At 42.3% G+C, this 16,033-nt stretch overlaps 1 protein-coding gene across 2 annotated transcripts; it reads left to right on the top strand.

Annotated features, from left to right (window-relative positions):
- The first annotated feature begins 7,831 nt into the window (after window positions 1–7,831).
- LOC143925540 (olfactory receptor 2L3-like) lies at window positions 7,832–14,247 on the top strand. 2 transcript variants are annotated; one of them, XM_077450018.1, is made up of 2 exons: window positions 7,832–7,924; window positions 12,893–14,247. In XM_077450018.1, the coding sequence occupies exon 2, from the start codon at window positions 12,907–12,909 to the stop codon at window positions 13,825–13,827; it is 921 nt and encodes a 306-aa protein (XP_077306144.1). In that variant the 5' UTR covers window positions 7,832–7,924; window positions 12,893–12,906; the 3' UTR covers window positions 13,828–14,247. The 2 variants fall into 2 exon arrangements, with proteins under 2 accessions (XP_077306144.1, XP_077306145.1); XM_077450019.1 differs by lacking the exon at window positions 7,832–7,924 and adding an exon at window positions 10,547–10,600.
- The last annotated feature ends 1,786 nt before the right edge of the window (window positions 14,248–16,033 follow it).

Here is a 16,033-nt window from a genome sequence, read left to right as displayed (position 1 = left end):
GGAAAAAAATAGGCCGATCACTGGCTTCTGTCAGAGGGGCATTGGTCCCGAACACTGAGAGACACTGTTGCTATGCAGTGCCTGCCAGTGCCACCTACAGGTGCATATCAGTGCCACCTATCAGTACCCACCAATGCCACCTATCAGTGCCCATCAGTGCTGCCAACCAGTGCCCATCATACCTATTAGTGCTGCTTATCAGTGTCACCTACCAGTGCCTACAAGTGCCAATCAGTGCCACAATCAGTGCCACCCATCAGTGCCCACCAGTGCCACCTCATCAGTGCAGCCTATCAGTGCCTATCAGTGCAGCCTATCAGTGCTGCCTCATTAGCGCACATCAATGAAGGAGAAAAGTTACCTAGTTTTACATTTTTAAAACAAACTATGATACTGTGTTTTTTTTTTTTTTTTTTCGATCCCTTTTCATTTTTTTACCAAAAAAAAAACCCAGCAGTGATTAAATTTCAACAAAATAAAACTATATTTGTGTGAACAAAATGATAAAAATTGTATTTGGGTACAGTGTAGCATGACCATGCAATTGTCATTCAAAGTGTGACAGTTTATGAAAGCTGAAAAATGGCCTGGGCAGGAAGGGGGTTTAAGTGCCCAGTAAGCAAGTTTTGCAAACTTGCTTACAAAGCAGGAAGCGCTTCCTGAAGACATGTTCACATGAAACGTACGTCGAGGCGGTTCTTTGGTCACGCGATTACGTCCTATCCGGTCCCTGTGGTTGTCTCCCCGTCGTAGGTGGAACGCACGCCGCTTGACAGTGCAATACTGTGGGATACCATTCAAATAAGCAGTGCTTTTCAGCCTCAGTGTCGGCCCATGGCACAAGATATGTAAGCAGCCATTTGCCATTTTTCTTATTTTTAACCTTTTAAAATAAATGGGATTATACTATTTTTGGTTCCTCTGCATTTTGTTTCATATTCCATTCGTGAGCTCCATATGCTGGGGACTGGGTATCTGATCCTCAGATTTCTCCAAAACAGCAAGGATTGCCTTTTCACTAATTAGGTCAACTTCACCTGGTAAGCTGACACCCAGTTTTTTTTTAGCACTTTCCAGGTGATAGCCATAATGTGGTAAAAGTTTTCCATTGATGGTTCAGAAGAAAAAAAAAATCGGTTACAAGAATCACATATATATGGACTTTTTTGGTTCACTCATAAATGTTATTTAATTTAAGATATGTACAATGATTTTGATTGATACACCTAGATAGGTATTCACTGTGTAAGCATTTTATTGGTATTTATTATATGCGACCAGTTCACAGGTATAAATATTTTATTTTGTGGATAGGAGGGCTGGTGCATTTACTTATTCGGTGGTAGGGTTTAAATGAATGCAGTTTCTGTTTGTTATGAAATGTTGTCTATATTTTATATGGTGTGATAGCACATACCTTTGATTGGTTATCACAATATTTTGCACATACCTTTTGATTGGTTATTGGAATACATGTGGATACTGTTAAGATTTATATTTTTATAAGTCAATTATTTTGCACACATACCATTATATACACACACACACACACATATATATATATATATATATATATATATACATACACACACACACACACACACACACACACACACACACACACACACACACACACACACACACACACATATATATATATATATATATATATAATTCGTTTTAACAATTTCTGTGGGTACTGTTAAGATTCACATCTATATGCATTTTATAAGTCAATTATAGTTTACCAGATATCTAACTTAGTTGTAAAACCAGGCAGGCTGGTTGCCATAAAAACATTTTTTTTTTTTTTAGGTTTGATAGACCAAATAGTGCCCCTACCAACCTCCCCAAATTCTGCACTGGTGATGTTTCACCTAGTCAAGGGGTGGCAGTTTAGGGACCTAGTTTAGAAATTAGGGAGGCGCAGGATCCATTTTCTGTTTTCATATTACAGTACCTAATATATATTCTACTACAATGCTTTAATAGGAGGTAAAATAGAGTTTTAAAGCATTAGCAATAGGGATGAGCTTCGAGTTCGAGTCAAACTCATGTTTGACTCGAACATTGCCTGTTCGCCTGTTCAGCGAACAGTGAACAATTTGGGCTAATTCGAAAAGACGGAACACCCTGTACAAGTCTATGGGAGAAATCTAAAGTGCTAATTTTAAAGGGTAATATGCAGGTTACTGTCCTAAAAAGTGTTTGGGGACCCGGGTCCTGCCCCAGGGGACATGGATCAATGCAAAAAAAAGTTTTAAAAACGGCCATTTTTTCAGGAGCAGTGATTTTAATAAAAATTTCGTAGCTGGGGGGTATCTATAGTATGCCTGTGAAGGGGCGCATGTTTCTGGTGCTTAGAACTGTCCCTGCACAAAGTGTCATTTGTGCAGGAAAAAAAGTCTTTTAAAATCACTTGCGGCTAAATTGTCGGGTCCCGTAATACAGAGAATACTCAATGAGTGTTCTCTGTATTAGCCGACAATTCATTCATTCATTGATAAAAAAAAAAAAGCGTGGGGGTTCCCCTAAATTCAATTACCAGGCCCTTCAGGTCTGACATGGATATTAAGGGGAACCCCGTGTCAAATTTAAAAAAAAATTGACGTGGGGGTCCCCCTAAATATCCATACCAGACCCTTCAGGTCTGATATGGATATTAAGGGGAACCCCGCATCAAATAAAATAAAAAAATTGACGTGGGGATCCCCCTAAAAATCCATATCAGACCCTTTATCGGGCACGCAACCTGGCAGGCCGCAGGAAAAGAGGGGGGACGAGAGAGCGGCCCCCCTCCCTCCTGAACCGTACCAGGCCACATACCCTCAACATTGGGAGGATGCTTTGGGGGTCTGTGACCCCCTCAAAGCACCTTGTCCCCATGTTGATGAGGACAAGGGCCTCATCCTCACAACCCTGGCCGGTGGTTGTGAGGGTCTGTGGGTGGGGGGCTTATCAGAATCTGGAAGCCCCCTTTAACAAGGGGACCCCCAGATCCCGCCCCCCCTGTTTGAAATGGTAAGGGGGTACAAAAGTACCGCTACCATTTCACAAAGAAAGTGTAAAAATGGTTAAATAAGACAAACACACTTTTGAAATATTCCTTTATAAAAAAAAAAAAAATAAATAAAAAAAAAGATTCCAGCGGTGGTAATCCACTCTTGCTATCCAGTGACGAATCTCCGGGGTCCAGCGATGGATGATCATATCCAGTGACGGGGGATCTCTCAGTGCATACATCCATCTCCACTCCAGAGACACTGCGGAGATCCCAGCGCTGATGTTTCTTATATTAGGAGGGTGGGGCCACCCGTCTCCTGACCCCGCCCCTCTGACACTGGGGAGGGAAGCCAGGGGTTCCCCAGTGACGTGTGGGTGACCCCGCCCCCTCTGATGTAACGCAGGTTTCCGTTACATCAGAGGGGGCGGGGTCACCCATACGTCACTGGGGAACCCCTGGCTCCCTTCACCAGCGTCAGAGGGGGCGGGGTCAGGTGACGGGTGGCCCCACCCTCCTAATATAAGAAACGTCAGCGCTGGGATCTCCGCAGTGTCTCCAGAGTGGAGACAGAAGACGGATGTATGGACAGCGCTGGACTGAGAGATCCCCCGTCACTGGATATGATCATCCATCGCTGGACCCCGGAGATTCGTCACTGGATAGCAAGAGTGGATTACCACCTCTGGAATTCTTTTTTTTATTTATTTTTATTTTTAATAAAGGAATATTTCAAAAGTGTGTTTGTCTTATTTAACCATTTTTACACTTTCTTTGTGAAATGGTAGCGGTACTTTTGTACCCCCTTACCATTTCAAACAGGGGGGCCGGGATCTGGGGGTCCCCTTGTTAAAGGGGGCTTCCAGATTCTGATAAGCCCCCCACCCACAGACCCTCACAACCACCGGCCAGGGTTGTGAGGATGAGGCCCTTGTCCTCATCAACATGGGGACAAGGTGCTTTGAGGGGTCACAGACCCCCAAAGCATCCTCCCAATGTTGAGGGTATGTGGCCTGGTATGGTTCAGGAGGGAGGGGGGGCCGCTCTCTTGTCCCCCCTCTTTTCCTGCGGCCTGCCAGGTTGCGTGCTCGGATAAAGGGTCTGATATGGATTTTTAGGGGGACCCCCGCGTCAATTTTTTTTATTTGATGCGGGGTTCCCCTCAATATCCATATCAGACCTGAAGGGTCTGGTATGGATATTTAGGGGGACCCCCACGTCAATTTTTTTTTTTAATTTGACACGGGGTTCCCCTTAATATCCATGTCAAACCTGAAGGGCCTGGTAATTGAATTTAGGGGAACCTTATTATCAATGAATGAATGAATTGTCGGCTAATACGGAGAACACTCATTGAGTGTTCTCTGTATTACGGGACCCGACAATATAGCCGCAAGTGATTTTAAAATACTTTTTTTCCTGCACAAATGACACTTTGTGCAGGGACAGTTCTAAGCACCGGAAAAATGCACCCCTTCACAGGCATACTATAGATACCCCCCCCCCCCCCCCCGCTACAAAATTTAAAGGAATATTACACTTTTATTGTTTCACTTTAATCATTATTAAAATCACTGCTCCTGAAAAAATGGCAGTTTTTAAAACTTTTTTTTGCATTGATCCATGTCCCCTGGGGCAGGACCCAGGTCCCAAAACACTTTTTAGGACAGTAACTTGCATATTACCCTTTAAAATGAGCACTTTAGATTGTGAACGTTCGAGTCCCATAGACTTTAATAGGGTTCTAAAGTTCACACGAAGTTTAGGTCTGTTCGCAGGTTCTGGTGCGAACTGAACAGGGGGGTGTTCGGCTCATCCCTAATTAGCAACTCTTTTTTGGTCTCCCTGTATTGTTTTACTTAGATTTATGTCAGGGCTTTGACTAGTCCTTTGGTGGCAATTTTATTTTATACACAATAAACCAACAATTGCAGATAAGAGAAGCACTTGTTCATGTTCTTAGTCTACCCACCTTTGTGTGTTCCTGTTTTCCAGTTACCGTATATACTCGAGTATAGGCCGACCCGAGTATAAGCCGAGGCCCCCAATTTACCCCCAAAAAACTGGGAAACCTATTGACTCGTGTATAAGCCGAGGGTGAGATATGCCTGTCCATCCCTGTGTGTGTGTCCATCCATCCATCCATCCCTGTGTGTGTGTCCATCCATCCATCCATCCCTGTGTGTGTGTGTGTCCATCCATCCATCCATCCCTGTGTGTGTGTGTGTGTCCATCCATCCATCCATCCCTGTGTGTGTGTCCGTCCATCCATCCATCCATCCATCCATCCCTGTGTGTGTGTCCGTCCATCCATCCATCCATCCATCCATCCCTGTGTGTGTGTCCATCCCTGTGTGTGTGTCCATCCATGTGTGTGTGTGTGTGTGTGTGTGTGTGTGTGTGTGTGTGTGTGTGTGTGAGGCCTTGTGTGTCCAGCCTACCTGTGTCCCCAGCCTCCGTCCGGTCCCGAGCCTCCGTCCGGTCCCGTCCTGTCCCGAGCCGAGCCTCCGTCCGGTCCGGTCCCGTCCCGTCCCGAGACTCCGTCCGGTCCCGTCCCGTCCCGAGCCGAGCCGAGCCTCCGTCCGGTCCCGTCCCAGGATCACCGCTCTTCGTCGGCGCCCATTTTCCTGTTCAAATGCCGCGCCTCCCTGTCTGTGATAGGCGGAACACAATTTCCCAGCAGTCTGTGTTCCGCCTATCACGGCCATCCTTTCATCCTCGTCCGTAGTACGAGGATGAGCGGATGTCCGTGATAGGCGGAACACAGGCTGCTGGGAAATTCAGTGTTCCGCCTATCACAGGCGAAGGCGGAGCCGGAGGCGCGGCTTTTGAATTAGAATAGAATGGCCGCTGTCTGTCTGCTCGACACGCTGATCGAGCAGGCAGACAGCGATGACTCGAGTATAAGCCGAGGGGGGCACTTTCAGCCTCAAAAAAGAGGCTGAAAATCTCGGCTTATACTCGAGTATATACGGTACATTTTCCACAATATGATAGGATAGTGGGAACTCATTATAATGGACGAAGATGGTGAGCAACCTTGGAAACAGCACAAATCTCACTAATATAGTCTCTGAGATATAGAAGAGACTGCCAGGTAGTTTAAGGCCGTGTTTAGGTGAATTTCAACTTGTTTAACAGAATTGTGTACAACAAGCTTTTGCAAATAATTTACAAAGTTTTCAGAAAACTTTTTATGGGCTTTGTTTTTGGCTGTAAATAAAGCTGAACTGCTGAATTCATCAGTTTTGGCCCTCCATTGACCCCCATATAAATACACATGTGCAACATAGATTTCAAATGGCCACAACAGCCCTTTATTTAGCCAATTTGAACTTGTTCTTGAGACGATCCCTTCCATAGTTATGTAACCCCTCTGTTAATTTTAAATTTATCTGGGTCTACCTTCAGTTCCAGTATTGGAATGTATAGGGATGGATCTTAATGGGGTGCTGTGATTTTATACAAACAGTTAGCAGACTTTAGCAGGATTTCAACAAGCTTTGAGAAGGCTCAGATCTAGGGAGGTGTTGGGGTGGTCTGCACTCTGCTGTGGATAATTGATGTAAGGGGACACTCTGATGGGGTCAACTGATATAAGGGAGCACTCTGATGGGGCCAATTGATGTAAGGGGGCACTCTGTTATGGACACCTGATGGAAGGGGCCACTCTAATGGGGATACATGATGTGAAGAGTTGACGCTAGCACAAGTTTTGTTTACTCAACCAAATCTAATGACAGCCCAATACAGTGTAGTGTTCCCTGTTCACTCTTGTACCATGGCTGCACTACCTGACCCTAATTACGGGCCGTAATACTCCTGGTAAAGAAGTGAGCAGGGAAAACTGATTCCATCATCTCTGTCACACTCTCACTGTGTGACAGACTGTCAGTGACTCACACAATGTAAACATTGCTCCGCCTGACTTTTGAACTGCACCCCCAGGTCTGATCAACTAGATCCTGCCCTGGCTTCGAGAAGTGCTGGCACCTATTGAAGTCTGTGAAATGCTTTTTTAAAGTGACAGTCATAACCTGTATTAAGATTCTTGTTTACCTCTGCTAACTGGAACTCAATAGTTATAACAAAGCTGCTTGTAGCTTGCTGAAAGTTCTATGAATTATTTGTTAGCAGGGTATTGATATAATGAAGTGGAATTCTTGAATTCAGAGAATACTTTACTTTCATGGAGGAATGTCAGAACATGTCTTACAGCATGTCTTTATCATGGAACAGGAAACAGGAAGAGAACACAAATGAATGTACAGGCCATAGACAGACAATACATCCTGTTATATCATAGAATACACACTATAATACCACAGCGCCACCTGCTGCATAGATAGGTATAATGCATACAGTATATATAGTGAATAGGAAAGGTAGTGGTGCGCTGTACGTACAGTGCACCACTACCTTTCCTATTCACTACTCCCCGGGTTCAGATATTTCCCTTTCAGTGTGTGCAGCAGTACCTTATCTCCCTCCATTTCCTTGACGTGGCGCAGGAATAATTCCTTTTACTAATACAGTATACATAGTTCAATTTATATGCAATTGTGCTGTTGTTCTTGCCAACATTATTTGTAAAAGTTTGTCATACCCACTGCTGTTATACAAGCTGAAGCCTAGCTGCATCTATCAAAAATAAAGCATCAGCTTAGCTGGAATTGTCCTTTAAAAAAGTTCACAATATATAACAATATGAAAAAGAAAAAGAACAAAAGCTTATTAAAGAGTGTTGGTTAGTTATATACCAGGAGATTTGAAGTTTAGTTACATTTTAAGGTAAATGGTGATGTAATTGTCTTGTCCCTAAAGGTTCCTCTTTGTTCTCAGCACTGCGCAGATTATAAAACACGACCTTTTCTTAGTATTTGACTTGTGAGAAGATCTATAGTTGGGCAAATTGCTGAACAGGTAGGAGATGCCAGATATATAATATTATACATCTATATTTATACATATATACACAATCCAAAGCACGTTCCTATATTGAGAATGTCAGTACACAGACAACATTACCAAAGATAAATATATATATTTTTTGTAAATATTAGCACATTTTACAATGTGCCAAATCATCAATGCTTGATTAGAAATGGTTCTAAAATGTACACCCTTTCCTCAGTGGTGTAAATATGTAAAATAAGGTCAACAGCGAAGGAGCATTACTGCAGGAAGGAGAGGAGAGTTGAATGTGTATAGATGGACAGTGCACCACTATCATACAGCAAATGAATGCATTGTCATGGTGTAAAAAGCACAAAATAAGTATGCATATAGTAATTGTTCTACTTTTTTACATTAATCCTTTTTAATTCCCTATATGTCTGAATATTAGGTCATATTTTCTATGCTGGGCTGTTCCCAAATTTGCAGCAGGAATGTCTTATACTGGGGCTAAACAGAGGATACAATCTCTTTACTACTGAAAGATTTAAGCAACTTATACATTATGTACACTGGCTGTTTGGCTTCTTTCCCAACCTCTGTCCCTGGGTGTATACTGCTCTAAATGTCATACAACTAGGGGCACTGTCCAGCCATGAAAAGCTGCTGGCAGGGACACTTGTATTCTTCCCCGCACCTAAACGTCAGAGTTCCATGCAATGAGGCTAAATGTCCAGAGTACATAGGGCCTTAGGCTTGCTGCACATGTGCAGATTTCTACATGTATCTGGAATCATGTATTGATTTTCTATGGCTGAATGCATGCTAGGTATTGAGCAACGTTTAGGTGCATTTAGTGTTGCTTAGCTTACATAAACAAGATGTGTGTATCCAGGAACCATTTAGCCTGGTTGAATGCAGCTATGGTCACGTAAACACAGTTACAATACATTTAAATGCAGAAAGAAGTGGATCTGGGAGGTACTCATACTTCCCAGAGCGATTTCTCCCACATAAATGCAGGATGAATAAAGCTTTTTTGGTGTACACCCTATTTGGAAAAAAATTAAACAGTATTCTTATAATGTGGTGACTGTCAAAAGTAGATACATCTCTCAGTAGTAAAGAAATACAATTGCATATGTAGCTTAGGCTTGCTCAAATAGATCTTTATGTGCATGCATACAGTAAAAATTACAAATTAGCAATGCATACGTGAGTACACTGAAGATTTAATCAAACGTAAGTACAAAATTATTTTTAACCACTTGCTTACTGGGCACTTAAACCCCCCTCAGTCCCAGACCAATTTTCAGCTTTCAGCGCTGATGCACTTTGAATGACAATTGCGCGGGCATACAACACTGTACCCAAATGAAATTTTTATCATTTTTTTCCCACAAATAGAGCTTTCTTTTGGTGGTATTTAGTTACAGCTCGGAGTTTTATTTTTTTCTAAACAAACAAAAAAAGATGCAAAAAAAAAATAAAAAAAAATCATGTTTTAATAGTTTGTTCTAAAATTTTGCAAACGGGTCATTTTTCTCCTTCATTGAAGTGCGCTGATTAGGCGGCACTGATAGGCTGCATTGGTGGGCACTGATGGGCTGCATTGGTGGGCACTGATGGGCTGCATTGGTGGGCACTGATGGGCTGCATTGGTGGGCACTGATGGGCTGCACTGGTGGGCACTGATGGGCTGCACTGGTGGGCACTGATAGGCATAGTTAAGGCGGCACTAATAGGCACAGATAAGGCGGCACCAATGGGCACAGATAAGGCGGCACAGATAAGATGGGCACAGATAAGATGGCACGGATGGGTGGCACGGTTGGGTGGCACGGTTGGGTGGCACGGATGGGTGGCACTGATAGATGGGACTGATGGGCACTGATAGGTGGCACTGATGGGCGGCACTGCTGGGCGGCACTGCTGGGCACTGAGGGGCGGCACTGGGGTGCAGCACTTTTTAGGCAGATTGTGGGCACTGTGGGTGGCACTGTGGGTGGCACTGCTGGGTGGCACTGCTGGGTGGCACTGTGGGCACTGCTGGGTGGCACTGTGGGCACTGCTGGGTGGCACTGACGGGGGCACTAACTTTTATTAAACTGGCACTGCAGGGGGCAGGTGAGCGCTTAGATTATTGGCCGTGATCGGGACTGATGTCCCGATCACGGCCGCCGGTGATCGGCTTTTTTTTTTCTCCTCGCGCTGTCAGCGCGAGGAGGAATAATAGCCGATTACCGGCTCCGTTCTATCACATGATCAGCTGTCATTGGCTGACAGCTGATCACATGATAAGGGGTCGGGATCGACCCCTTTCACGGATCGGTGATCAGGCGAGTCTCATGGACTCGCCGATCACAGAGCGCGCCGCGCGCGCCCCTCAGGGGGCGCGCAGGCCGCTCGTACACGGGACGACGTCAACGTCGACGGAAATTGAGATCCGCGCTGTAGACGTCTTTTTACTATAGCGCGGATCTCAAGTGGTTAAAATGTTTTTGCTACATTTTTATTTGCAGCATTGCTTTTCTGTAGCTTTGTATTTAGCATGTTGTCTATTAAGGGCTTAGAGCTACACAGAACAAACATGTAATATATTGAAGCTTGCTAGTCCTTAAATGTGGTGACTGTCTTGGTTTTCTCTTTCAGGCTTTTTTTTATTATCGCCTGGAGATTCTGGCAGTAACACGCTATCCTAGGGTAACAACACTCATTGCACTGTTTGTATGGAAGGACAGGGTTCTGTCAGGGCTGTCTGTAATATTGATTAGGCCCTGGGCAAAAATTCTCATGGGCCCCCCCCAACGCCAAAGCCCAAGCCGCCACCACCCCCCCATGCAATTTCGCTCTCCGCCTGCTCTGAGATATACAATAAATAGCAGCTAGACTCAAAATCGGTTTACTGTATCAGATCAGGCATGAATGAAATGATTCTACACCAAGCCCCAATGTAATGAGAAGATATACACTGACCACCAATGTAACTGAGATATTTAGCCTGCGTTCACATTTGTGTGTCAGGAACGCATGCAAAATCTGCAGCTGCCCTTTAGCAGATACACAGTAATGCCATCAATTGTTAATGACACCCTCACACATCTGCTGACATGTGCTTCGGCACCGTGTGATTTTGAAAAAGGGTTAGGGACCTTCTTCCGCATTTCTAGCACATAGAGCAGCACAATGAAATGAATGGGCTGCCCCACACGCGACCTACATCTTTATCCACCCTGTCAGTACACCTTTGCATCATAAAAGCCCTGCTAACCTCTGCACCCCAAACCTCCCCCATCCTCTCCACACCAACCCTCCACCCCCTTTAACTCTACCTGCCTACTCTGCTCATCTTTGGACCCACCTATTCGCTTGCCTTTGCAGAACAGGCAGATGTTAGGCTTAATGACCACAGTTGTAGGCAAGACTTTGAAGCATGCCCCTTTACCTCCCCAGTGGGCAGCATTCAGTATAGGTGATGGTGGATTTGACCGGAGGGGGGGCATGATATACATATGAATGCCACCACTATTTACATGTAAATACAGGGTCTGCAGGTGAGTCATCTGTACACAACAATAGGGCAGAGCTGGGCAGCATTAGTAGCAGCACTTCACACTGAGATATTGGGACATGGCACAGGACTAAAACTTCAAGGAACAAGGGAATTTAAACCAGGATAGTTGGCAAGCATGTGGCAGCTGCTTTGGGTCCCACAACAATGACAGGGCCCAGGGCAGCTGCCCCTTTTGCCCTGCCTTAAAAAACGGCCCTGGGTTCTGTAGTTGACAAAAAGAGCATGACTGATAACAATGATTAAGATTTTACTGCAGACCTCCTTCTGAAAATATTAGATGCCTGGGCTGCCATGTTCTTTTAATGTCCCATCATAAAGTATGGCCATGATGCTTTGAGTGGGCAGCCAAAAAAATCTATTGGGGTTATTTACAAAAGACAAATCCACCCCTTGCACTACAAATGCAAACTACAAGGGCAAAGTGCACTTGAAATTGCACTTTGAAGTGCAGTCACTGTAAATCTGAGGGGTAGATCTGAAATGAGGGGAAACTCTTCAGATTTTATCATCCAATCATGTGCAAGCTAAAATGCTGATTTTTATTTTTGTTGCATGTCCCCCTCAGAGCTACAGTGACTGTACTTCCATGTGCAAATTCAAGTGCACTTTGCACTTGTAATGCAAAGCGGAGTTGCCTTTAGTAAATAACCCCCATTGTGTTCATCAGGCAGTACTGCTGCCAAGTATGCCACATTCAAGTAAATGTCTCCATGCTGCAACCTTGTCTACTGCATGTAGTTGTGGAGTGCATGTCACCTCTGAGCTGCCTGTGAACTGCCCACTAAAAGCAATCCACCATGAGCATTGAGGGCACCAAGGGTAAACTAGACAGCATTCATTTTTTATGTTTCTTAATACAGGTTCCCTTCATCATCCCCACACACAGACACACCACAATCACCACCCTTGACCCATGTATCCTTGATTTTCCCATTTCCCATTGTGATGAGATAAAAAAATAAGCATAATCACCTTGTATTTCATTTTGATCTGTGTTCTGATTTCAATGAAAAACACACATTTGTATATTGGTATTTATGTTTTAAAATGATATAATGCTCAATGTATATTACATTTTGGATCAAGTTGTATGTCCAGCATTACAGGGACTGAAGTTCATCTTTACATTTCCAAATTTACTCTTCCATGTTATACAGCTAGCACCTGACTATTTTATTTTATTTATTTATTTTATGCCTTACACAATGGCTGTTGAAATATAACAGTAAGTGATTCTACTAATTTGGATAAGTTACTAAAAGAAATAGGAATTATTTACTTTATTTTATTAATTCTGGATTAAGAATGCAATTTCAAGATCCATAACAGGAAATTACTTTTCACAAGTATTAAGCAATATTTATTTTTAAATATGTAAATTACTATATTGCTAATATAATTTATATGTTTTTATTATTAAGTGTGCCCAAGTCCTATGGAAAACACAACATCTCTTCTAGATGTGCACATTTTGCCATTTTTCATGAAATCTGACCCCAAACTGACCATCTTTAGCACTGTTTACTTTTTCTTCATCTATTTAATTGGAATGTTGATGAATGTAGTTATTATTGCAGTGATATATTTGGACCTCCATTTGCACACCCCGATGTATTTATTTCTCTGCAACTTGTCTGTTGTTGATATTTGTTACACAACTGTTATCATTCCAAAACTCTTACACATGTTACTTTCTGGTAATAATCAAATGCCATTTACACAATGCTTTATCCAAATGTATTTTTTCTTTATAGTGGACAGTGCTGAGGTCACTGTTCTACTTATAATGGCGTATGACCGATATGTCGCAATTTGTCACCCTTTAGACTATTATCGAATACTTAACAAGAAAATCTGCTTATTATTAATGATGGTCATCTGGATTGCTGGGAGTGCAAATTCATCTTTACTTACAAGTTCCATCTTAAAAATATTCTTCTGTTCTTCTGTTACTATTCACCAGTTTTTCTGTGATGCTAAAGCTCTCATCAACATTTCCTGTGGAGGTACTGAAGTGTTTTACATTGTTATGTATGCAGACTCTTTGGTATTTGGGCTCTTGCCAATTGTTTGCAACTCAATGTCGTATGTAAAAATTATCAGGGTCATATTACATATTAAGTCTAAGGATGGCCAAAGTAAAGCCTTCTCCACCTGTTCATCCCACCTCGCTGTTATGGCCATCTACTATGGATCTGCTGTATCTGTATACATGACCCCACCATCAATTCACTATGACTTACTTGAACAAATCTTAACCATGTTCTACACCACAGTGGTCCCCATATTGAACCCTCTCATATACAGCCTAAGAAACAAAGAAGTAAAGAGTTCTTTGCGGAAACTGGTGCTGTAGCACTCACAAGTAGACATGTGCATTCGTTTTCATCTGAATGCATTTTCGTCCAAATTTTAGGTATTTTCGTTATCGTTTTAACAAACAATAACGAACATTTAGAATCCAAAAACCAAAAAAATCCGACATAAACAAATGCTTTATTTTCATTTTCGTTGCGACAACAGTTCAATATAGATAGGAGATTCGATATGATGCTGACAATAGCGACCGACCTGTGTCCATCGAACCTGTGATCGAATGTGCCTAACCTTAGCTCTATTATTTCAAGATTATTCTACATAGAGAGAAAAGATTCAACATTATAGAGACAATAGCAAAAAAGGACGAATGTGCCTAACCTAATTCTATTAGTCCAAGATTATTCAACATAGAGAGAAAAGATTCCACATGAAGATTTGACGAAGCAGTTTGCAGCGAGCGGACATTTATGGTCAAATGCTCTGCCCATAGGCTATAGAAGAATTCTAATGTTGGTTGACTAGTAATAATAATTAATAAATATAATTATTACTAGTGTCATACAACATTAGAATTCTACTATAGCTTGCAGGTGGAACATTCGAGCGGAAATGTACGATTGCGGCATTGTACAGTTTAGCTGCTCCGTCAAATCTTCTTAGAATATTCAACAAACACCATAAACCTTCAATGACAGATTCAACCTTAATTATTTTGGATTTTCGGACGAATGTATTTTTCTAAAGAAATTAAATAAATAAAAACAAATTTCGGGTGTAACTAAATAAATTTATTTTTCAGACGAAAACGAAATTCCAAAATGAAATATTTCAGTGTGCACATGTCTACTCACAAGTAGGAATGAGATTTGGGTTTGCAACTACCATAGACTTACAGCAAATTCTGCATTGTCAAGATTCAAGGACCTGAAGAACTTATATGGAAATTCACTAAACCAAAACCTTTATAATAATAATCCAATCCAATATGAATGCCCTGTAGGTAGCAGAATGTTATGTATTTTGGGGAATTGGGAGGCAGAGGGAGGAAGTTTTTAATCTGTTTTAATCCTGACGGTCTGATTGGCCAAGGCTGGCAAATGATAATACTTGTATAACCCTGGATATGGTTTGTAAACTTGGAGACCAGTGTAGCCAGGAACAGTGTTCCCGATCTTCCCCACACCAGCCCCAGTGTAGTCAGATCAGTGTTGGAGGGTTTACTTTGTAAAATGCAAAGAAAGAAAGGCATGAGAGCTGCCTCTTGATATGACATACCTCCATCCCAATATTACATATAATGAAACAAACAATGGCTCCGGGACTTTAAATGAGGTAAAATGGAAAACGCGTTGCGTTAACAGATGTATAGGTATATTTTAAACCATAAACATGTTGCTAAACAATGGTTGTAGTATAAAGTCATTTGTACCATACTGTTCTTTTTGATGGGTTTTGTCATCCATGTCCATGTCTATATTTTATGATGATGTATATACACCTTTAAATAAATTCTGAGATTTTATATACTCTATTTAAATTAGGTGATCATAATGGTCAAGGCAATTAAAGTCCCAGGGGCCATTGTTTGTTTCATTGTATGTAATATTGGGATGGAGGTATGTCAAGAGGCAGCTCTCAGGCTGTTCTTTCTTTGCATTTTACAAAGTAAACCCTCCAACACTGATCTGACTACACTGGGGCTGGTGTGGCGGAGATCAGGAACACTGTTTCTGGCTACACTGGTCTCAAGTTTACAAACCATATCCAGGGTTATAAAAGGCTTAGTCTGATTGGCCAAGGCTGGCAGATGATGTCATGATTTCCATTTTGACCAGTGAGAGGAAGCCTTATATTCACTGGACAAAAAAACACAAGGCTTCTCCTGAATGGCAGGGAAGCACTCAGCTTGACTCTCTTTAATTTTGGTCTGCAAGTGGGCCTGCCACCACCACCCAGCTTGACAAACTTGGATCTGAAGGTCAAAGAAGCTTGTTTTGCTTTTTCACACTAAAATGTTGCCACATACATTTTCAATTTCTTCTTTTATACTTGCTAACTATTGGAATTCATTTGTATTTGCAGTTGTTTAAAACATCCTTAAAACACCCCCACTTGTCTTCTGTGTCCTTTATTGGGAACATTTGATCCCATACAGCATTATGCAGTTAGGTTCACAGTGTGCTGAAGTTAGCCTTTCTAACATTGTGTTCTTGCTATACCAACATGGCTCTCTTTTCTAAAGG

The sequence above is a fragment of the Lithobates pipiens genome, unplaced genomic scaffold, assembly GCF_037356315.1.
Source record: "Lithobates pipiens isolate NorthernLeopardFrog02 unplaced genomic scaffold, aLitPip1_a1.2 Scaffold_22, whole genome shotgun sequence".
Lineage (NCBI taxonomy): Eukaryota > Metazoa > Chordata > Amphibia > Anura > Ranidae > Lithobates > Lithobates pipiens.
This window is presented reverse-complemented; position numbering and strand designations above follow the sequence as displayed.

Bases quoted from the DNA above. Each gene is read 5' to 3' on its own strand.
- LOC143925540 (XM_077450018.1), top strand. From the start codon at position 12,907: ATGGAAAACACAACATCTCTTCTAGATGTGCACATTTTGCCATTTTTC.